At 40.3% G+C, this 24,085-nt stretch overlaps 1 protein-coding gene across 5 annotated transcripts in view; it reads right to left on the bottom strand.

Moving 5' to 3' along the window:
• Adcy10 (adenylate cyclase 10) overlaps positions 1–24,085 on the bottom strand; it is an 80,520-nt gene that overhangs the window by 5,102 nt on the left and 51,333 nt on the right. For all 5 annotated transcript variants that reach the window (XM_070034150.1, XM_070034154.1, XM_070034153.1 and 2 more), the window contains 10 exons: positions 23,297–23,433; positions 19,830–19,958; positions 17,392–17,670; positions 16,976–17,266; positions 6,900–6,969; positions 6,416–6,647; positions 5,495–5,602; positions 4,672–4,847; positions 2,091–2,247; positions 56–260 (listed from right to left, as the gene is read on the bottom strand). In XM_070034150.1, the coding sequence (XP_069890251.1) occupies positions 56–260; positions 2,091–2,247; positions 4,672–4,847; positions 5,495–5,602; positions 6,416–6,647; positions 6,900–6,969; positions 16,976–17,266; positions 17,392–17,670; positions 19,830–19,958; positions 23,297–23,433 (1,784 nt within the window). The remainder of the gene's footprint in view (positions 1–55; positions 261–2,090; positions 2,248–4,671; positions 4,848–5,494; positions 5,603–6,415; positions 6,648–6,899; positions 6,970–16,975; positions 17,267–17,391; positions 17,671–19,829; positions 19,959–23,296; positions 23,434–24,085) is intronic.

Below are 24,085 nucleotides of genomic sequence, written 5' to 3'. Positions count from 1 at the left end.
TATTAGAAGTAATGACCTGTGTCTTCAAACTCCTGCATGCCCAGACAGCCCTTACCTAACTCAATGGCCAGGTCCAGGTGACCCATTATGAACTTGATGTAGCCCAATGTATCAGCCACATGTGCCACGATTTCAATGCCCTCGCCTTTCAGGGGTAGGTTCAAGATCTGTTCCATGGCCATGATTTCATATTTGAACCACATGCCCTTATAGCCAGTCAGCTGGTGGTACAGTGAATAGTCCAGGTAAGCCTTAACGATCTGAAATGGCAGCAATGGAGGAGAGTAGGGGAAACATTGAGGTGGAACCCAAACCAGGAAGCATGAGGAAACCACCCAGTTCTTGTCAGCAAACATTTGTGCATCAGGTTTGGGCATTAGGACATACACAAATCAAATCGGATCTAACCAATCAATTACCTCAATGGCTTCTTCTTTTTTTTTTTTTTTTTTTTTGAGTCCGGTAGTGGGGCCTGAACTCTGGGCCTGGGCGCTGTCCCTCAGCTCTTCAGCTCAAGGCTAGCGCTCTACCACTTGAGCCACAGCGCCACCTCTGGCTTTTTTCTTTTTTGCTTATGTGGTGCTGAGGAATTGAACCCAGGGCCTCAGGCATGCAAGGCAAGCACTCTACCACTGAGCCATCTTCCCAGCCCCTCAATGGCTTCTTTTGCCTACCATTCTTAAATGAAAATACAAATATTTTAATCTCTGTAAAAAATCAAATGTCACCTGTATTTAACAGATATATGCTGACAACTGAGAAGAGCTCTTCAAAGTTTAAATGGTAGGTGCTTTTTTTTTTTTTTTTTTTGCAGGAGAAGGGAGGGTAAAGAATGGAGATAAAAGAAGATTTTTTATGGTTATGCTAGGATTTGAATTCAGGGTTTTGTACTTGTTAGGCACATGATCTACTGCTTAAGCCACACTCCTTTATGCTTTATTTTGGAGACAGGGTCTTGCTTTTTTAGTGGGGGAGGGGGTGATGAAGCCTAGGCTCACCTAGATTATGATCCTCTTATTTAGGTTTTCTACCATAACTGAGATGACAGGAACATACCACACACCCAGCTTTTTCTATTGAGATGGGCCTCCACAAAGTTTTTTGCTTGGGCTGGCCTCTCAGTCTCAGGTTTAGACCCAGGACTTGATAGATTCATTTGGCTTTTTTATTCACAGCTATCTTCTACCACTTAAGCTACAACTCCTCTTTCAGCTTTTTGGTGGTTAATTGGATATAAAAGTCTCCTGGACTTTCCTGTTCCAGCTTGCTCTGAATAGTCATCTCAGATCTTAGTAGCTAGGATTATAAGCATGAGCCACTGGCACCTGGCTTGATTCTATCTTTTAAAAAAGAGAATCATTGTTTAAAACTTCCCTCCATAACTTTCATTCTCTGAGTATATTGCAGTTTTCCAGTGGTAATGTGTGTGATATTGCCACAGAATCAAAGTAGAAGTAGGTGGAAGGATCTAGTTTACATCTATAAAGCAAGCCATCTATGTAACTGATGGCCATACTTTACTACATATTTTTTTGCTTAGAGAAATAGTTTTTTAGTGAAAACATGGAATGTGTCTATTACTTCTATTTTAAAGTATTTTAAATTTCCAAGTTTGAGTTCTATAATAACAATAACAGATAAGACTCATGTAGATAAAAGCAACTTGAAAACATCAATGCTTCCAAATTGGTCCAGTACTGGGGCTTGGATGTAGGCTGGAGTGCTGTCCCTTAGCTTTTTCACTCAAGGTTGGTGCTCTACCACTTGAGCCAAGGTCTACTTCTGGGTTTTTGGTGGTTGATTAGAGATAAGAGTCTCATGGACTTTCATGCCTTGAGTTTGCTTCAAATTGCAATCCTCAGATCTCAGCCTCCTGAACAGCTAGAATTACAGGCTGATGATTTCCTAGTGCCTGGCAAAAGTTCAGTAATTTCTAAGAATGTGAAGTGGTTTGGGGGCCAAAGTGTTTTAAGAGCTGCTGGCAGGCTTTTATTTTATCCTTATAATTTTCAATTCTAGTTGACTTTGTTAGAATTTTCTCTCCAAATGAGATTCCAAAATTCTAGGAGCAGCTAGAGAAAATGCCCTACCTGGAAATCATTTTGAGTTTCCAGTGCTGTGTTCACTTGCATCAGAGCTGCCAGGTTGCCATAATACTTGTGATGAAAAAAGTAATTTAAGCTATAGATCTGCCATAGCAAGGAGAAGCAAGTGGTTTCCTGGTAAAGTTGTGCCAACTTCTTCTTCCTATTGATTAAGTAAAACAAATGAAACACAGAGAGAGAAGTTTATGATAACTAGCATGTTTAGGGAATACCACACACAGTGTCTCAGGGTAGTTTCAGGAGTTGAACCTGACTTGAATCTACATCTGCCCCCATTAGTGGCAAGCATGTTTGATTTTATGAAACACATTTTCTTCATTTTACAATGAGGACCAAAATGCCTACTTCATGATGATTAAGGTAGGTAAAACACCTGCTATGTGTGTGTCATGTAATTGCTAATTAAATGAAGCTGTTGAAAAGGCACATTGAGCTCACTTAATCACATTTCAGTCTGATAAGGACCTTATAGGAAAGGAAGGAATAACTAACCTCATTTTACACACCAGGAAAGTGACACTCAAGCCAGTGGCTCCTGGTTACTCAGGAGGCTGAGATCTGAGGATTGCAGTTCAAGGCCACTCCAGGTAGGAAAGTCTGTGAGACTCTTACCTCCAATTAACTACTCAAAAAATAAAAACAGCCAGGAAGCTGGGTGCTGGTGGCTCAGGCCTGTAATCCTAGCTACTCAGGAGGCTGAGATCCGAGGATCATGGTTCAAAGCCAGCCCGGGCAGGAAAGTCCGTGAAACTCTTATCTCCAATAAACCACCAGAAAACCGGAAGTGGCGCTGTGGCTCAAGCGGTGGAGCGCTCGCCTTGAGCTGAAGAGCTGAGGGACAGCGCCCAGGCCCAGAGTTCGGGCCCCATGACCGACCCCCCCCAAAAAAAAAACAGCCAGAAGGGGAGCTATGGCACAAATGATACACTAGTCTTGAGCAAAAACAGTCAGCAACAGTGCCCAGACTCTGTGTTCAAACCCCAGGACCAGCCATGAAAAAAAAAAATTAACACTCAGATGGGTGAAGTCATTAACTCAAAGTCACATGGCTAGAATGTGAGGGTGCCAGGTCTCAAACCCTATTTACCTCAGTTCCATGTGTTATTTTCTTTATTTCACATTGCTACGGAGGCTAGGCCTCCACTTGACAATGGAAATTATATCTATTCTTATATAAGGGGGGCATATTGGACTCAGGGCTTTGTATCACTTCAGCCATTCCCCCAATCCTGTTTGTTTTGATCTTTTTTTTTTTTTTTTTTTTTTTGCCAGTCCTGGGGGCCTGAACTCTGGGCCTGAGTGCTGTCCCTCAGCTCTTCAGCTCCAGGCTAGCGCTCTACCGCTTGAGCCACAGTGCCACTTCTGGCTTTTTCTGCTTATGTGGTGCTGAGGAATTGAACCCAGGGCCTCAGGCATGCAAAGCAAGCGTTCTACCACTGAGCCACCTTCCCAGCCCTGTTTTGATCATTTTTGAGATAAGGTCTTTTTTTTTTTTTTGGCCTGGACCAACCAAGACCACACTCCTATTTATGCTTCCCTCTGTAGCTAGGAAGACAGATGTGCACCATCATGCTCAGCTTTTATTTGTTTTTAGGTGGAGATCTCATGAAATTTTTGCCAGTCAGAAATCTTCCTGATCTTATCCTCCCAAGAAGCTAGGATTATAATAGGCATGAACCACCATGCTCAACTAGAAATGAGCATTTTTAAACTAACTCCCTGGGGAGGAGTTTTTTTTTTTGTTGAGATTGCAACAATTGCTATAGCAATTTACTCAAGGGAACAGATGCTAGCAACCTTAGGAAGAAACTGTAGAAATAATGCTATTTATCTTCCTCAAGTGAGAGGTTGTCAGCTCTCCAGACTTCCAACAAGGAAGCATTTCCCAAGATATGAATTGTTAGATAAGTAGAATATATGAGATAGGTGGGATATTTTAAAAGCTTCTTTTAGAAAAGTTCAAATATAGACATGGAAACGACAGCACATTATGAATTATATGTTCTTAACACTTACTTAGCTTCTACCTTTCCATCCACTCTCCACTTTCAAAAGCATTATTGTTTGTTTCATTATTAAATGTGTATATACTGGCAGGTACAAATCTTAAGAGTCCAATTTTGGTCAATGGACATCCCCATGTAATCCCCATCCTTGTCATTGTTTTGTTTTGTTTTTAGCAGAGGGCCTGCTCTTTTTCTTAGCACTGAATGATAGAGGGCTGGAGATTGAGGTTCTAGGAGTGTTAGTGCTGGCTGTGATTGGAAGGTGGATGAGAGAGGGCCAGGGTTTTAAGGCTAAATGAGTAGAAGGAACACTGGGGCTCACTTTATAAAGGGAACCCTCATACTGAGGTCATCTGAACTCCCTTTGACAATCACTTCCTGTGAAATGCAGCTCTGGCCTGGGAGCCTCACTGACTTCTGCCTCCCCCTTCTCTAGAAAGGGATGAGACTAAACTGAAGTCTTTATGCTCCAGGATTTGAGGGCTGGTTTGCATCATGTGAAAGTCTGTCTCATTAAGGAATAGGATGAAGCACTCATCTTTCCCCAGCATGTTCCTTACTCTGGAGGTAGGCCCTCTTGGCCCTGCTGATTCAAGAAATGGAAATGTCTGTTCTTCTCAACATGGCTTTGGAGAAACAGGGAGATAAAGTTGTAAGGGAAGACTCGATTGAGAAGCTTCAGAGCCTTCCTCAGCATTTTCTTGGCAAGCACCATGTGTCCCATATTAAAGCAGACCTATGGGGAGAGAGGAAGAGAGGAAAAGCAATGAGTCTGGACATAATGTATTCCAGCAACAAAATATTGTGGGATGTTCCAGAAACAAAATCCTCCTCGGCCCAAATGTTTATGGATGTATGCATGAAGGAAGGCTAGGGATGAGGATTTAGCATCTTAGTTCAGTATCAAAATCTATCTCTGGGAAAAAGTTTACTCATACATGTCCATTTGTCTAGGTTGTTAAAAAAAATCTTTTTGGTTCTGGGGCTTGAACTCAGGTCCTCACACTGTCACTCAATTTATTTGCTGGTGGCTGGTGCTCTATTACTTGAATTACTTGAGCCACACCTCCAGCCTGCTTTTTGTTGGCCATTTGGAGATGGCCAGACTGACTTAAAACTGGGATCCCCAGGATCTCCGCCTCCTGAGTAGCTAGGTTTACAGGTGTCAGCCACTGGTGTCTAGTTACAAACTATACAGATGTCCACCTGTCCCATTCCTGGTAAGTGATAGTAAGGAGGCTCTGTGTTTAGGGACTTGAGGTTATACAGTCTTGGACAAGAATTTGTGGTAGGGGACAAAGTGACAACATGAAAGTATAAAAATAACTTCTTTATGGAAAGACCCAAAGAAAATAGCAGATTTATGCTTTAATGGTTTCTTACCTGACCTTTGAGGGTATGAAAGGTGGCAGACTCAAAAGTCTGACTCCAAGATTTTTCCCTCTTAAGAATTTTCAGAAGCCTTTCTCCTTCATTCAAATACAAATATGCCTGAAAGTAGCATGGGGAGTTGAAAAGCATTGAGTTGTACAGTCAGACCACTGAAAGGCTGTGGGCCCCAGATACTGAAGGAAGGGAAGTTATCACGTGAATTGCCTTCCCCCTTAAGTTCCTCCCAGGGCAATTTCCTGCTGTAAGAAATCTATCCCCAGCCTCCCTATTTCCAATAAAGTATACACTGCCACGGATAGCATCTCTACCTGTATGAAAAGCAGGCTTCCATTTTTAGAATGAGTTAGGGTGATCCCCAGTCCTCCCTTCCTTATAGACGTCCCTCACCATCTTTAGAAGGCAGAAGAAAGTAAGGCCCTGAACAACTCTCATCATTTACACATCAGCCTCCTATGGCATCATGAGACTGATGATTCTTGGAACATGTGACATCAAGATAAGATCAGACTTGAAGAGCTTAAGATAAGTCAGTATCTCCTGGTCTCCTGAAGTCATGGGAAATGTGCAAAAGGCAAGGGGAGGGAAGTCTGTTGAGTCGTAATCCAGGCAGATTTCCTGTGGTGAGAATGGAAGTGCAAATGCATTGCACACCATGACACCTAGTAATTCTTTGGCTTCAATGTCTTCTGAATTATTCATGACTCCTTAGGGTATAAATAGCTTTAAAAAATTAACCAAGGGCTTTGAGCATTGTTCCGTTACCTAACATTGAGACACATTAAAACCAAACAAAAAAGAATGTTGCTGTAGGAATCAACAAGGAGCAATGAGATTTCCATGTGCACTCCCTCCTGGCTGTGCAGTCTCTTAAGTTGTCTAAGGGTAGAGTAGGTCTGAGTAGAAACTGCTTACCCTATAGTTATCACCTAGGATGAGATAAGCAGATGCAGTTTCCAGGAAGTAATATAAGGCTTTGTTGTTTTCTTCCAAAGCTACAAAATGATGGGCCAGTGGTAAAATGACCATTTGAAGGATCTCCTCACACTGGCAAGATTCCAAAGGGATGATGTCTTCCTGAGATGTCCTCATTTTTGTTATAATAAGGTCAAAAAACCCCAAAATCTTTTCCTTGATTCCTTGAGGACTGTTCAAATAAAAAGACCGACAAATAGTACATGTAGTATACACTTCAATAGTAAAAATGCCTTTTAAAACTTTAGAACAAGATAATAAAAACTAATGTAGATGCTACTGACCAAACTCTCCCTGAAACTCCCCTTGACATTTTCCCATTGTACCTAAGAGGCCCAAATGGCTCTTCAGATAAATGATTCTAATTGTGACTTGAATGACAATTATTTATGCACCAACTTTTAAACTATATATATTCTCATACCTGAGATTTTCAGGAAAAAATTCAGATATCTTAGGCATCTCTGCTTTAGAAAACATGATCTCTTCTTTATCTAGAAAATAAGTAGATGAGTTAAATGGGTGATTGAAGTTGTTTGTTTTTTTTTTTTAAAGACAAATCTCACTGTGTAGCCCAGGCTGGTTACAAATTCATGATATTCTCTTCCTTAACCTCCCAGATGCTGGGATTATATGGCTGAGTCAGAGTAAAGGTTAAAAACCATAATTCCGATTCCTGTGATAGAAACTGTTGGTTTCCTACCTCAATTTCCATTGTTCCTTCTTTCTTTACTTAACTAAGCTCAATTTTATTCAGAGTAGTTACATTTCCTAGCTTCTTTTGCAACTAAGAGCTGGTCAATGGAAAGTAAGAGGAAATTCTGGATTCCTATTATTTTCTGCCAATAGTAATTCTAATAAATAACTCCCTAATGTGTTGCAATTCAATTAGAATGGAATTTAGCCTAGTTATTAAGACTTACAAGGCTCCTGGTAATTTTACTAGTTGATCTTGTTTTTACTATTTATTGGCATCCACTAAAAGTCAAATTTATAAAGGTAAATATATGTCTATGATTTTTATACTATAGCCCCAGTAGCTAGTTCCCACTGTATATTTGCTACCTAAGTGCAACATAAATGCATGCTTATTGAAAAAAAATCAATGAGTAAAAACAGTATTCTGTCTTCAGCACATACATATATACATAAATAGCACTATATATATATATATATATATATATGTTGATGTTGATGATGATGATGATAGGAGGTGGGCTGTAGCTCTGTGATAGAGTGCTTGCCTACCATAAGCAAGGTCCTGGGTTTAATCACCAGGACCTTGTATGGCACCATATATGGCAAAACAAAATGCAGAGAAAAGTAATATTGGCCAGGGAAAGCAAATAAAGTTAAGGTGTACAAGACATATTCTTTGTCATTATATGATTTACTTATTGAAGGAATCATATATAGTTGTCAATTTCCTTTATTTATAAAGGAGCTATTGTATTGTTTCCTGCTACAAGCAAGATCTGTAAATGTAAAAAGAATAAAAGATATAAAATGTTCAAAAGTTCTCCAAAGAAAGGAGAAAAGTAAGTAGCCTTTGAATCTACTTATAGTTTCACATCCTTCAAACTAAGACTTCAAGTTCAAAACATCAAACTGACATTTTATTTTTGTCTTCTGTCTCTCCAGGTGCAGGACTAAATAGAATTGAACATAAGGCCATATATACACGAAACATGAGTTCTAAAATTAAGCTATATTCCTAGCCCCAGTTCTAGGAGACACATTCCTGTTTGGGAACCATGTGTTGACCATTCCCTCTTTCTGGAATACTCTTTCCAAACTATAGGACAAAATTCCTACTTCCTCTGTATTACATCTATCTATTCAATGAGGACTCCCCTAAATGCTTTCTACTTCTAACCACACTTTCCCTATTCAACTTATTTTCTGTTTCTCTCCATGGAATTTATTACTTATGGAATGATATGTAATTTACATATTTTTTGAGTTTTTCCCCATTTATTGTCTACTTCTCCAACAAAATGCTGCTTTGTTCACTAGTATATCTGAGGTGTTCAAAGCAGTGAGCAGTGCCTGGCACATAATAACAATTTAGAAAATATCAATTGAATAAATAAGTGAAATGTTAAGTGAGATTGCACACAGTTCTGGAAACTAAAGGAGTAAGAAAAAGTTGGAAAAAGCTGACAGAGTAAGCCCATGAGGAAGCTCATGGTCTATAGAGCCTCAGAATGAATTCAGACTCAGAAAAATAAGTTTTTAAAAAGAACATAGAGAATTGAAAAAAAGAATCAACTTCACCACTGTCTGGTTTATGCCAAATACACCATCCTTGAATTTCTTCTAATTATGTCCTTGATCAGTATTACCTAGGGGTCATACTGGATAGACAGAGTATCCAGCCAAGACTAAAGTAGGGGACAATACCAAAAGAAAACTTTCCTAGAAACTCTCGGACAACTCAAATAAGCAAATGCTTAGAAACATTATCATAATATATGACTTGGTTCTGTAATGGCATTTATATCGTCTTAGAAATATTTCACTGAATTGTCTAATAGTAAGTATGAATAATATAATAATATTGAGAGAATAGGCATAATAGATTTCATCTAATATCCAAGCTCCTCAGGAGGCTGAAGTGGGAAGATTTCTTGAGCTCAGGAATTTGGGGTCAACTTGGGCAACATGGCAAGACCTTATCCCTCCAAATTCACATATACACATTTCCACATGTGCACACAGACACACACAGACACCCAGACACACACACACATATAGGGAGAGGTACTGAGAATGGATAAAACAGAGTTAAATCTTCATTCATTATAGCAAAAATTAAACAGATAATGTCAGAATTTGACTTTTTAAACAGTAGTGTTAACATGCCATTTAGTGATAGTAATGACTAGAAAGAACAGCTAAGTCAAAAATATTTTCCCCTAATAGAAACAGGAGGGCTTTTTTTGTTCTTTTTTTTTTCTTTTTGGCTTGTTTGTTCACTTATCTATCTTCAAGAAGGCAATGGTACTCACCAGATACTATGTTGAAAATGAACTATACAATTGTGGATGGGAATGGGAGGGAAAAACTGGGAGAGGGGCTGGGAAGTTGGCTCAGTGGTAGAGTGCTTGCCTTGCATGCCTGAGGTCCTGGGTTCGATTCCTCAGCACCACATAAGCAAAAAGAAAAAACCCGGAAGTGGTGCTGTGGCTCAAGTGGTAGAGCGCTAGCCTTGAGCTGAAGAGCTGAGGGACAGCGCCCAGGCCCAGAGTTCAGGCCCATGATCGGACAAAAAAAAAAACAAACAAAAAAAAACTGGGAGAGAGGGGTGACATTGTCAAAAAAGAAATGTACTCATCACCTCTATAACCCCTCTGTAAAATGCCTTTATCATGATAATAAAAATTGTTTGCCCCTGAGAAGAACTACAGAAGGTATACAGGTAAGCAGTGGACCAAGAACTTACTATTAAGATAAAATGTTTAGTTATTTTAAAGTCTTTATTTACATCTTATCTGATAGCTTTTTGAACAGTTGAGAAATTCTGTTAAGAACAGTCATGGAGCCGTATTCTCACTCAAGGTTCCAATGAAAGATCAACAGAGATGTCACTCAGACACATGTGGTCACATGTGCTCCAGAGCAGCCAAGACTTTGTGCAGGATCCATGAATAATGAATGAATCCATGAACTTCTTTGAAGTTCCTAGCCAGCCTGTTAGAGGCCAACTGCTCAAACTAGCCTATACACTAGCTATCAGCTTATGTGAACATACCCACTCTCAATAAAATGTCAATATAAAAAGTGTGTGTGTGTGTGTGTGTGTGTGTGAAGGGGTGGAGTGAATAAGAGACAGTCTACAGAATCTGGAATATTCTTTCCCTGTTTATTATCTTTTCTTTTTTTTTAAATTTTATTTTATTTTATTTGTGAACATACTGTACAGAGGAGTTACAATTACATGGGCAGGATAATGCGTACATTTCTTTATTATCTTTTCTACTGATGTTTTCCTTGGTTCTTTCAATAGAGCCCTGCCTATGATCCTCCAACTGAGACTCCTTGATTAAGGCAATGCGTCCTCTTCAGTTCACTCCCCATACTTTCCTGCTTTTTTTTCCCCCAGAAGTCCTCCTACAGATTTTTTTTTCAGCAATGTGAAGTTTACTTCTGTATGTAAGGGTGTGTGAGCACACCAAACAGGTGTAAAACTACAGGATCTTTATATATCTCTTTCCCAAAAGTTACTCCTGGGAAGAACTTTACATTTTTATTTTTGTTTTTGTTTTCCTCCCAAGCAGGTTAAATCTGATTAATGGAAACACCTTTTACACCTGTCCCAAACTCTAGGCAGGCAGCTTGATTCTAGTGTAGCCACAGCTCACTTTACTATTCCTAGGTATGAAGCCAGCCTCAAGATATCTAAGTCCTTAAAATGATTTGTGCTAGGCTGGAGATGATGAGAGAAACAGCCATGAGAGAGGCATACTTACTAAGAATACCTCAGCACTTCTAACTCTTCACCAATCTTAGCCCTCGCCACACTCCTCCTCATCCCCACCTCTTCTTAGATCTAGATGAAGGATCATAAACCACCATCAATTTTCAGCTAAGTCCTTTGCAAATTCTGCAGGTCCACCCATTACCTTACTTTACATTATGACATTTATTGTATCTTGGAACCCTGGACACAAATTTCACTGTTGGCATCATGCTCTACACACATTACTTTTCTGATAATAATAAAAAAGCTATATCCAATTTTGGAAAAATATAATGCATGAAAGGACATGTAATAAATACTAGCTCGGTGACATATTTCCTGACATCATTCCAGTCCCAGTGGGATGAGACTACTGTCAGGTCTCACCTTCTCCATGCTCAAGCCCTCAGGAGTCTTCAAACCCTTATGGTCCAGAGACTTGTTTTAAACTGAAAGCTTGATCTGCTTGATCTCTCTCTCTCTCTCTCTCTCTCTCTCTCTCTCTCTCTCTCTCTCTCTCTCTCTCTCTCTCTCTCTCTCTCTCTCTCTCTCACACACACACACACACACACACTCACATTCTCTCTCTTTCTCTCTTCTCTTTCTTTCTCTTGTTTCATTTTCTTTTGTTTTCTTTCTTTCAGGAGATGGGGAGTCAGACATGGTGGCACATGTTTGTAATCCCAGCCTTTCTAAGGCTGAGGCAGGAAGATCTTGAGTTTGAGGCCAGCCTGAGCTACATAGAGAGACTCAAGTAAAAAGTAGATGGACAAATGTTATTTCCTCCTTGGTCAAAGGGTTTGATCAAAAATTGAGGGTGATAATGTTGGTGCACATCTTCAGTGCCAGTGTCCCAAACATAGAGGCAAGAGGAGAGTTCAAGGCAAGTCTGGGATATATAGTGAGTTCAAAGCTAGCCTAAGCTACAAAAGGAAACCTTGTCTCCAAAAAATCCAAAACAGGAGTCTGGAGGTCTGGAGGGAGATGGTGAGGAGAAGCTGGGGGCTAAGCAAATTGTTTTTTTTCTTTTTGGTCCAGTCGTGGGGCCTGAACTCTGGGCCTGGGCGCTGTCCCTCAGCTCTTCAGCTCAAGGCTAGGGCTCCACCACTTGAGCCACAGTGCCACTTCCGTTTTTTTTTTCTTTTTTGCTTATGTGGTGCTGAGGAATCGAACCAAGGGCCTCATGCATGCAAGGCAAGCACTCTACCACTGAGCCACCTTCCCAGCCCAAGGCTAAGCAAATTCTTGCATAGAAACCAGTTTTAGTGTTCCAGTGAAAAGTCCAAGGCTAGAGAGTCACAACAAGTGTGCTGTCATAGTACAGAGAGTTTGGCCAGAGAGGAAATATCCAGGAGGCTTGGTTAAGGAGACAGATTTGAGTACTGCCAGAGTCCGTAGCGGCAGCAGTGGTGGCGGCAGCTGCTGCTGCTGCTGCTTCTGCTGTGGCCACCATATCAACAGAGAGAGCCCCGGACCAAGGCACCAGAGGCTATGTACTAGCAGATTCTACTCACCACCTGCAAGAACTGACAAGGAACAGAAATCTTCACCCTGCTGACCACAGATAGTCGCAGACTGTGCATGGCCCAGAAACCAAGGGAAAGGTATGAGTTTCCCCAAGAAATCCTCACTCCTTCTCATGGGAAGGTAGCTTTTCCCTCACCACTGGAGAAGAACTCCATTTTTGATACTGACAAAAACCCAGCCAGAGCAGGTAGCACATAACTCAGGCCTTGGAAGAAGACAATAGGAGCCATTCAACAGGTCAAAGGAACCTGATTGTGGGGCTCAGCTATACCCAGGTGAATGTTACCCTTCCCAGGCAGAGGCACCTCTGCCCATGGAGGAGTGACTTTCTTCACTGGGCAAACAGAGCCAGAGGCTGCCCCTCCCCACTTCAGCATAGGCAGCAGACTCAGCTGCAGGAGGGGTAAAAGAAAAACAATTGAAACTCAGTAAACATAAATTCTGGGAATGGCTCCAGGCTGGGCTGTGTGAATGTCTCAGGAGCTAGTACCTCAGGGAAAAGCTACTGATTGCTGACAGACCTCAACCCTATCCACAACCTAGCCCATCACAGCAACTCCAAAGCTAGAGGAAACAGCTATCTCCTCCTTTTGTGATATTCAAAGCAGATCTCCCTCCCAGTGAACTAGCCTGGGAGGAGGGACATGAAGTCCCTGATAAGGCAGAGCTTCTTTCTGCCTGCTCAAACAAATTGATTCAAGAAACCAATCAAGCCACAGGAAAATCAAACATCACAAGCAAACCAAAGACTCCACCAAGGGACTGGTTATGGACACAGGGAAGACACAAGATCCATCCCCACTATAAAACAAACAAACAAAAACTTCAAAACTTTTTTCTACCTGATTTAAAATAAAAAAAAAGTTTCTATTTTTTCCCTCATTTTTATTTTATGTGTGTGTGTGTGTTTAAATTCTTTTTATGAGGGGGAGGCAGGGGAAGGATGGGAAGGGATGGGAAAGGGAAACAAAGGAAGAGGCTACACTGCTTGATAAGAAATGTACTCATTATCTTGCCCATGTAATTGTAACCCCTCTGTACAGTATTTTCACAAAAAATAAAAAATAAAAATAAAATTCTTTTTACTCTTTGCCCTTTTGGTCTTTTTGTTTTGTTTTGTTTTGTGTTTTTGCATGACTTTATTGCTGTTCTGTTCATCCCAGATTATATACCGGTCTTTGACTATTAGATCTTATCCTTCATTGTGTGTGTACTCAATTCACAAACTTTCAGCCTTAACTCCTTTAATTGTAGTATTATTTCTTTACACTTATATAATTTTTAAGTGGTTCATTTTAAAATTTTTATTTTTTACATTTTTCCTTTTTCTTTATTTCTCTCCTCCTTTCCTTCTATCTTTTTCCTCTGAATTTAGGTCTTGGTTAAATTCTCTCCTTTTCCCTCCCACATTCCTTTAATCTTATTTTCTCCGCACAATTCTCCCTAAACCTATTACTTTTGGGTCTGCTGACTCCTTCTTTGTCTTTCTTAGATCATTGTTCCATAGTAGTTTGTTGTTGAACTAGATTGTATATGTTGAACTAGATTGTATCTGTACTTATTTTGACTGCATTAAACAATCTGTGCAACTACAGGGCTGTGGTTGATGCTTGCCTTAAAATGGTGTTCTAGCACAGAATTCATTTTGCTTTCATACGTAAATGGTGAGAACAAGCTGGAGAAACACAAGAAAAATGCCAAGTCCAGGTATCTCAACTCCTACTCATGATAATCAGGCAACAGAGCAGTTAATGAATAATCCAGAGGAGAGTTCCCCAAATACTCTACAAACACTACTGGTAAACATGCTGAATGAAAAGATTGAAAGCCTGCAAAGTGTGATAGGGAAACGTGTGAGTGTGATGAGGCTAACCAAAGACTAGTACAGGAACTAGTGAGCATGATGAGGCTAATCAAAGATTAATATAGGAATTTCATGAGCATGAGGAAGCTAATCAAAACTTAATACAGGAATTGCATAAGTGGGATGAGACTAAACAAAGATTAATAGAGACACTCATGGAATCCACAAACAGAAAGCTGGGGGAATCCATGGAGGCCACAAAAGGAATGCTGATTGAAGCCCAACAGAAGGAAAGGGAGTCCAATGAAATGATAATTAACCAACTAAGGGACTGGAGAATGAACACTAAAACCAAATTAAGTAGGTAAAGAAGTCCATACAAAATCTAAAACAACAAATCCTCAAAGAAACTGCCTGGTTAATAAGTGGGCTAAAAGACTTGAAGAGAAACTTCTCTAAAGAGGGAATAAGAATGGCCAATAGATACATGAAGAAATGCTCAAGTTTTCTAGCCATAAAAGAAATGCAAATCAAAGCAACATTGAGATTCTACCTCACCCTAGTTACAATGGCTATAATCAAGAAATCTAATACCAACAGATGCTGGAGGGGGTGTGACCAAAAGGGAACCTTACTGCATTGTTGCTGGGAGTATAAACTTGTTTAACCACTTTGGAAAGCAAGATGGAGGTTCTTCAAAAGACTCCACATAGAGCTTCCCTATGACCCAGCAATCCCACTTTTAGGCATTTACCCAAAGGATCACAAACAAGGGTATACTAAAGCTACCAGCACAACTATGTTTATTTACCATAGCATTATTTACCATAGGTAAGATATGGAACCAACACCAATGCCCCTCACTAGATGAATAGATCAAGAAAATGGGGTATATAAATACAATGCCTCCGTCAGAAAGAATGACACTGCCCCATTTGTTAGGAAATGGAAAGACTTGGAAAATTTTTATTAAGTGAAGTAATCTAGGCCCAAAGAAACATAGGTCCCATGGTTTCCCTTGTCTGCAATAACTAGTATATGTCTAGGACAAGCAGAAAAGCTCAAAAGCTATGTATATATGGCCATATAAGATGATGCTAAGTGAAATGAACCCCAAGATAAGAGACACAAGAGGTTTTATCTTTCTTGCTGTTGTTTTTAATGTATTTATAATGTACTGTGTGATTTTTTTGTTTCTTTTGTATGTTCTTCCCCCATGGTATAACCCCTGTTTTCACTGTATTTGATTCTGGTGCCCTGTGTATGTACAGTTTTCTAATTTGGGGAGGGGAAGTGAAATAACAAAATGCTGAAATAAGGATACAGGTTGACCTATTGTAACAATGAGATGTACAAGACACTATGTTGAAAACAAACTTTACAACTTCCAGGGGTGGAGGTGGGTGGGAGGGAGGAGGGAAGGGAAGGGATGGTAGGGGAAAAACAAAGGAGGAGGTAACAATTCTCAATAGGAAATGTACTCATTACCTTACTCATGTAACTATAACCCCTCTGTACAGTATTTTTACAATAAAAATATAAACTAAAACCTCCCAAAACAACAAAAAAGACAATCTAAAAGAATCACCTGATTCATACCCAATGCTGAGGATGGATAACAAGCTCAGTGGTGTCTAGCCTGTGTGAAGTCATAGGTTCAATCCCCAGTACTAACATAATAAATAAAATAAAATAATGTAGCTCACACTGTGGAACTTTTTTCTAATCTCTGAGTAAGTATAGTATTATCCAAAAATTCAAGCCTGAATTTTGAGAAGCTCAAAACATGCTGCAGGAATTAAATGGAACAAAGTCTGTTACTCATTCTCTTTTGCTAAAGTCACTTTAGCTTCTGAAAGCTCAATTTTGCTGTCTCTACATTGAATATAATGCCCACCATGAAGCTGGAGCCAGTGAGAATGTATATGAACTAGAACAAATATTTATATGGTGTTTATTATGTGCTTAATATTTTATGCACATTTCTCCTTGATTTTTCATATCCTTTTAATTTAGGAGCTCTTCACTTGTTGCCCTGCTTTCCCCATCAGTTTTAGCTATAATCACTGAGGCCCTCTGGCAAGGGCAGACAGCACACTAACCCACTTCCTGCTCACCAGGAAGGAGGCTGCAATTGGTGGTGCTGCTCGGTGGTCATGGGCCCTTGCATACCTTGAGTCCTCTGTTCTCAGATCACATGGCTGGTTCTTGTTACTGGTTTATAAATAACTATGTTACTTTTGCTTCTCAGATGTTTTGAATCCCTGCCTTAAACCCAAGCTCTCTTTTTCAGGAGCCTTCTTGCCCTTGCTAATTCTCCCCTACTCATGGTGTTTTTCCACTGGAACCTGTTTGAATCCAGACCAATCTCTCCCTTTACCACATCAGATATCACTTCCCCTAGCACCTTCTTGGATTCCATCCCTTGATGTAAATTAATTTAAGCTTGGTTATACTCTATTTTGCTAGAGTCCCTTGTCCTTAAATTCTCTATGACAGGCTCATGGTGAGACTGGCCCTGCTAGACTTAGCTGTATGTACCTCTCTTCCCTTCCTTGTGGTTCTATGTTGGTGAAGTCTCATTATTCTCTGTGCCTGAGCCCTCAGTGAACTTGAAGTCCTAAAGATCCAGACCTATGTTTTCTAGATCTTAGTGTCCCTAATTCCCAGGAGCACTTAGGATTCATTAGGAATGAGGTATATTTACTTTGAAATCCATGCGATTTAGCCATCTTCTTAATGGTTTCCATATCCAAAGTGTTGAGCCGAATGTCCACTGTGAAGTGGTGATAGGGAATAAAGTCCCTGCTTCTGCAGTGGTCGCACCGATGAGCACTTTCTTCTAAAAAGCGGGCACATTTCAAATGCATGGCTATCTTCTGGTCCTTGAGCCACAGCTCATAGGCTGTTTTCTGCATCATAGGCCTGCAGAATCTAATGATGTGACACTCAATCACTTCACCTTCCATTTCACGGAGCTCTTCTTGTTCACCACGAGCTAAAGGGAACATGAAGGGCTTTTCAGCCAGGCAGTGGCAGCAAATCTGCACCTGCTACCCAGGACAGACCAGCTCTTTAATCTAGATGTCACCTTAACTAAAGGAAATTCCAGGAGCTACTTACCCAAAGTATCCCTGGGCTTCAGAGACAAGGAGCGATAATGCACCTCAAATGAGGCCACATTAGGTTTCAGAGCCAATCGAAGATCTTTGCTATTCCGGAAACAATAAAAAATGTTTGATTCCACTAGGGTAGCCAAGGCCTTGATCATCATCTTCATATTCCAACAGGGGAGAATCTCAAACAACAACTCTGTAGTGAAGGTCAGGCCAACAATTGCAGCACATCTCACTAACATTTGGTGGGAAAGGCTCATGCTATCCAGCTGAACCAGAGAGATTTCTGCAGGCAGAAAGCCATACAAGAGGGAGCTAGTTATCCGTCTTTATCAGATGCATTTTCCAGGTACACAACTGTCCTATGATAAGTTTCTTGTTGGCAAAAAAAACAAGTCAAGCTGGGAGCTGGTGGCTCACGCCTGTAATCCTAGCTACTCAGGAGGCTGAGATCTGAGGATTGCAGTTCAAAGCCAGCCCAGGCAGGAAAGTCCGTGAGACTCTTATCTCCAATAAACCGCTAGAAAACAGGAAGTGGTGCTGTGGCTCAAGCGGTAAAGCACTCGCCTTGAGCTGAACAGCGCAGGGACAGCGTCCAAGCCAAAATTCAAGCCCCACAACCGACCAAAAAATAAAAAAACAAAAAAAGTTGAATGTTTTCTCTTATTTGTGCTAGCTAGAATGTACCTATAAAATTATAAGTAAACACACTGGGTGGTATGCAAGTGGTTACACATAAATTAATTGAAGTATAATAGCCTCTATGAAGAGCTTAAATAGTATAATCTTTTAGAAAAACTAGGTCAAAGTCCAACAAAATCAACACCAGGAAATGGGTACATCCAAGAGTTGGGGTAGGGCCAAAGGAAGAGGGAAAGATGAATGAAGGAGGAAGGGGAGAGAATGCAGTCAAGAATTCATTGTATATACCACAAAACTAAGAAAAGTAAGCAAAGGGATGCATGGAGGGGGATGAGAACATTGAAGGAGTGACACTGATTAAGATGCATTGTATTCATAAATTGCTTTGTTACGTGGCACCTCCTCCTTTGTACAACTACTTAAAGGTAATTAAAAATACTTCACTAATTCATAAAGAGCACTTGTACTGGTAGTCAAAAGATGCAGATGTTACAATCTAAAAATAACATGTCAAAAATGAGACTAAATGATTTAGTAGCACTGCTTTTGTGTTAGAGTATGACAAAGATGTATGAGGAAAGAAGAGGTCATGGTAGATCTTGGAAGTCAAGCCTACCAGTCCTGTTCTTTGTAGACCTTCTATAAAGTTGGTCTCCTCTATTTTCTTAAATGGCTCTCCTTTTCCCAAGAGCCCATCAGCAATAAGGCCTCTTTGTCTCTCTAAGTGCCCCAGAGATTCATTTACTCTTGCAGCAGATATAATTATCTACATATCATGAGCCAGAGTTAGAGAGTTCATAGCTCCAGTCTCAACTTCTCATCTAAGGTTGAGTCTCATAGCTCACATGGCTTCCTGGATATGTATGTATGTATGTATGTATGTATGTATGTATGTATGTATGTATGTATGTATGTATGTATGTATGTGTGTGTGTGTGTGTGTGTGTGTGTGTGTGTGTATGTGTGTGTGTGTGTGTGTGTGTTGCTGGTCAATTGGAGATAAGAGTCTCATCTATGTTTTTTACTTTCCTTTATCAGTGGTGCCAAAATAAACCTAGGGACTTGTCCATGTTGAATAATACCACGAGCTATATCCCCAGTCCCTTTGCTCACAGTAGAAGCTAAACTACTCTTTCTCCCTTACTTCAGGAGACACAGAAAATGAAATGTCACAGAAATGTCATTTGTTTGAAGAGTGAGAGACTGAAGCTGTCCCTAGGCCATTCTTAAAAACATTTAAAATTGCCAGGTGTCAGTGACTCGTACCTGAATTCCTAGCTACTCTGGAGGCTGAGATCTGAGGATCACGGTTCCAAGCCAGCCTGGGCAGGAAAGTCCATGAGACTCTCATATCCAATTAACCACCAAGAAAACCAAAAGTGGTATTGTGGTTCAAAGTGGTAAAGCACTAGCCTTGAGCAAAAAAGCTCAAGGATAGAGCCCAGTGCCCATGCCCTGAGTTCAAACCTCATGACAGACAACAACAACAACAAAACAAAAACAATCATTTAAAATTAGATAGTAGGTGGTAGAAAATACCTTACATTTTCTTTCTTCATCATTTCGTTTCTTTTTAATTGAAAATGAACTACATCCCATTCTACAATGACCTGAATAAACATTTGTTCAAATCAGAATCCAGTAGTGGTAGAACAAACAAGCCTACCACAGACCCTTCCCCCAAACGGGGCAATAAAAAACAAATAAAGAACCTATGTCATTATCTTCCTTCCTCTTTAGTCATGTCAGAAATAGCAAATGTAGAACCTACTAGAAAATTGATACAAGACAAATTGTCTTCACCTTTTAATGATGCTGGAGGCGACAAGTTTCTCAGCCGGACACCACTTACAAGATTGCAGACTTCTTCAACTCCATCATCTTTGTTGAGGCCGAATACATTGAATTCCCCTGTTGGTTTAGTGAGATTCCCTATGGGGTTAAGACAGAAGAAAAGTTGAGAGTCATTATCCTGTCTTCAAAACTCTGATTTTCCTATAAACTTTTGGATGGAATATACAAAAGAAAGGGAGGGTAGAGATGTGCATTGTTTTGTCAAATATTTTGCAATGCTCTGTTCTATGTAAAACTGCTGTATGAAAACTTAAATTTGATTTAAAAAGTTTTTTATTCTCATGAAACTGTAACCCCTCTGTACAGTATCTTTACAATAAAAAATATATTAAGAGAGTAAAAAAAGTTTTTTTTCTTCCTACCTACCCCCCAAATAGTATTAACTGTCAGTGTTTTCCACAGCATATAGTTTTATAGAAGTTAGATCCATAATGAATTTAGGTTACTTCTCATAACAGAGTGATATATCTTGTCTGCACATTTACATACCCACATTCAAATAGAAACAAACACATTATATGGACTGAACTCTAATTAGGACATGGCTACTACCAGAGGGTGTGTGTGTGAGACAGACAGATAGGCAGGCAGGCAGGCAGGCACACGCACGCACACACACACACACACACACACACACACACACACACACACACACACACACACACACACTGTAAAGCCAACTTCCTCATCTCCTGAAGAGATCAGTCATGAATTCAAAGAGCAGAACGACCAGACAAATGAGTAGGCATAAACAGTAAGTGCCAGATACTGTATATCAATAGAGTATGTATTTATTAAGGACTTTAAATACATCATATCTTATGAAGGCTACAAGTATGAATATGCATGCTTCCAGCCCTCCAGATACATGAAAGCTAGGAGGACTTATGTACAAATACCAGGAAGCATGACTAAGAGCTAAACATCAAAGAGTAATGTGTTACCAACACATAGAATGATTAATTCAAACTTGAAGTATTCAGAAAGCCCTCATGGAGGAGAAAGAGGAGGAAGTATATGGCTGCTCTTTAAAGGATGAAGAAATATGCCAGTGGAAAGCGGAGAAGAGATCTGGGCAAAGCCACAGGGGTCTCCTAGGGAAATGTGAATCAACCAGCATGTGGCGAGTACAGTGTGTTGAAAGTACAATGTATCAAAAGTACAGTGTGTCAGAAGTACAGTGTGTCAGATCCTGGTGGATATGAATGTGAAACACTACTTTGTGAGCCCTCTAGGGAGGACATTTAACATCACACCACGGAAGACTGGTCTTTATTCCTTAGACCACAGGTTTCTGAAGAGGCAATTATTTGTAACCCAACCAATCTGTTTAGAGGCTAACTGCTATTATTGGATGTGGATCATCTGTCCAAAACTTATGTGGAAATTTAATTCCTCAAGTCATATGGTCATGATATTTGGAGATTAGACTTTTGGGGAAAAGTTAGGATTAGATGAAGTCATGAGTCTTGGCTTTTCATGGTTGCACTGAAGTATTTGTAAGAGAAGGGAGAGATATTTAAGTGAGCAAGTTTGCTCTGTCTTGTAAGACAGGGTTACTAGTGTGAGCCACCAGCACCTGACTAGTTCTTTTCTTAATTGAAGTGAAATTCACAAAACATACAAGTCATCATTTTAAAGTATCTAATTCAGTGGCAGGTATTGCATTCATAATGTTGTGCAACCATCAACATATCCCTAATTTCACACTGTTTTTCAATGCTTTGGAAGACTGAAGGATTTTAAGCAAATTGCTTGTTTTTGAAGCACTCATAACAAACACTGAATAAATGTTTGTTGAGCCAATATTTACATATTTACATATTTTCTTCTCTTAGTTAATTGGTTAATGGATTAGGTAATAAATCTTTGAGTCTAAAAATAACCATTATAGGGGCTGGGAAGGTAGCTCAGTGGTAGAGCGCTTGCCTTGCATGCATGAGACCCTTGGTCCGATTCCTCAGCACCACATAAGCAAAAAGAAAAAAGCCAGAAGTGGCGCTGTGGCTCAAGTGGTAGAGTGCTAGCCTTGAGCTGAAGAGCTGAGGGACAGCGCCCAGGCCCAGAGTTCAGACCCCACAACCAGACCCCAAAACAAAAACAAACAAAAATAACCATTATAGCAGTAAAAGTCTATTAATAATCTGTTCTCAATTGTAATTCTAATTTGGTCAATTTGGTCATGGAAAGCCATTCGCTCCCTCCCTTTCCTTCCTTCCTTCCTTCCTTCCTTCCCTCCTTCCCTCCCTCCCTCCCTCCCTTTCTTCCTTCCTTCCTTCCCTCCCTCCCTCCTTCCTTTCCTCCCTCCCTCCCTTCCTTCCTTCCTTCCTTCCTTTCTTTTTCTTTCCTTCTTTCTCTCGCTCTTCTTCCCTCCCTCCTTCCCTTCTTTCCTTTCTTTCTTCCTCCCTCCTTCCGTCCCTCCCTGCCTTCCATCTTTCTTTCCTTCATTTCTTTCCTCCCTTGCTTCCTTCCTCCCTTCCTCCCTCCCTCCCACCCTCTCTCTCTTATCCTTTTCTGTTCTTTTTTCTTTTTTTGTGCTGGTGCTGGGGCTTAAATCTAGGAGCTGGGCACTGTCGAGCTTTTGTGCTCAAGGCCAAAAGTCTACCATTTGAGCCACAGCTCCGCTTCTGGCTTATTTGGCAATTAAATGAAGATAATAGTCTCACAAACTTTCCTGCCTGTCCTGGCTCTGAACTGTGATCCTCAGACTTTACCTTTTGAATAACTATGACTATGCTTGAGCCATTGGCACCCAACAAGAATTGTTTTTGTGTTGTTTTTAAATACAAGTGGTAGTTTTTATTTTCTGGTACAAATTTGTCTTATTTTATTTTTTGTGGGACTAGGTTTGAACACAGGGCCTTCTACTTCCTTGACTGATGCTCTATTACTTGAGCCATGCCTCGAGCATTGCTTTTTACTGGTTAGTTTGAAGATGAAATCCTGTGAATTTTCCTGCCTAGGCTGACTTCAAACCATGATTCTTAGATCTAGGCATCCTGAGTAGCTCGGGTTTCAGGTATGAGCCACTGGCATCTGAATACTAAGTTGTTTTAATAAAAATTCCAACTAGCCTCCTTCAGGCCATCACACCACGTGTCATCCTCTATAGTATAGGAACCACAATGAGCTAACAAGTTCTGGAAGATAAGTGATCTTACGCTGTAGGTGACATATAAGTCCTTCTTCAGTTCTAACTCTGGCCTTAAGATATTTTCCAGTGTTCTGTCAAATCTATTGTAGGTTTGCATTCTTTGGCCCAGTTCAGTGAGCCCCAGGCTATGTTAAAAGTATTTTTTTGGTTTGTTTTTTACACAGAATCAGCCTATGGAATAGTCCTCATTCTTGCCATTCTCTTCGCAGATGGACCAATAACAGAAGCACATTGTGGGAAAACACATTATTGTGAGACTTACTGAACATGTTATTCCAGGTCACATTTGTCTTTTCCTCAGACTCTTTTTGTTGGAAAAGGAGAATTCTATGATTGTCGAGGTTTTTTAACAATTCTTCACAGTAATATGGAATTCCACAGCTTCCCTCTACCAGGTACCTGAATTGACAACAAGGAAAACTGTTTTTGTCAAAGAGCCATCTTTTAATCAGAGCCAGTGGCTGGAGCTTGTAATCATAGTTACTTGGGAGGTGTAAGTTTGGAGAGGATGGCTCTAGACCAGCCCAGGCATCACATTAATGAGTGTCTGTTATCCCAGCTATGGCAGAAGTACAATGGCCAGGAGCAGTGGTGAGGGTTTGCCATCCAGGTGACTCCAGAAAGCCCAGGTAGGAGGATCACAACCCAGGCTGGTCAGGTCATAAAATGAGATCTGACCTAAAATGGGCTGAGGCATGGTTCAAGAGGCACAGTGCACAAAGCCCTGAAAGTTCATTCCCCAACACCACCAAAACAATGTCTTTTAGGAAGGAAAGTTGAGTTTTTTCAATACTTGGAATTACTCTGCTTTCATTCTCCATTTATTTGTTTTAAAGTTTTGGAGATTTTTTTTAAAGTTTTCACATATTTATTTATCATTATTATCCTTTTTTTCCCTCTTGCTGGTCCTGGAGCTTGAACTGTGTGCTATCTCTGAGCTTTTGTGCTCTAGGCTAGTGCTCTACCTACTTGAACCACAGCTCTACTTCCAACTTTTTGTGCTTAATTGGAGATAGAAGCCTCACAGACTATCCAGCCTGGGCTAACTTCA

The sequence above is a fragment of the Dipodomys merriami genome, unplaced genomic scaffold (genome assembly GCF_024711535.1).
Source record: "Dipodomys merriami isolate MVZ:Mamm:240054 unplaced genomic scaffold, mDipMer1.0.p SCAF_24, whole genome shotgun sequence".
Lineage (NCBI taxonomy): Eukaryota > Metazoa > Chordata > Mammalia > Rodentia > Heteromyidae > Dipodomys > Dipodomys merriami.
The sequence above is the reverse complement of the archived record's forward strand: the minus strand, read 5'-3'. Positions and strand labels throughout refer to the sequence as shown.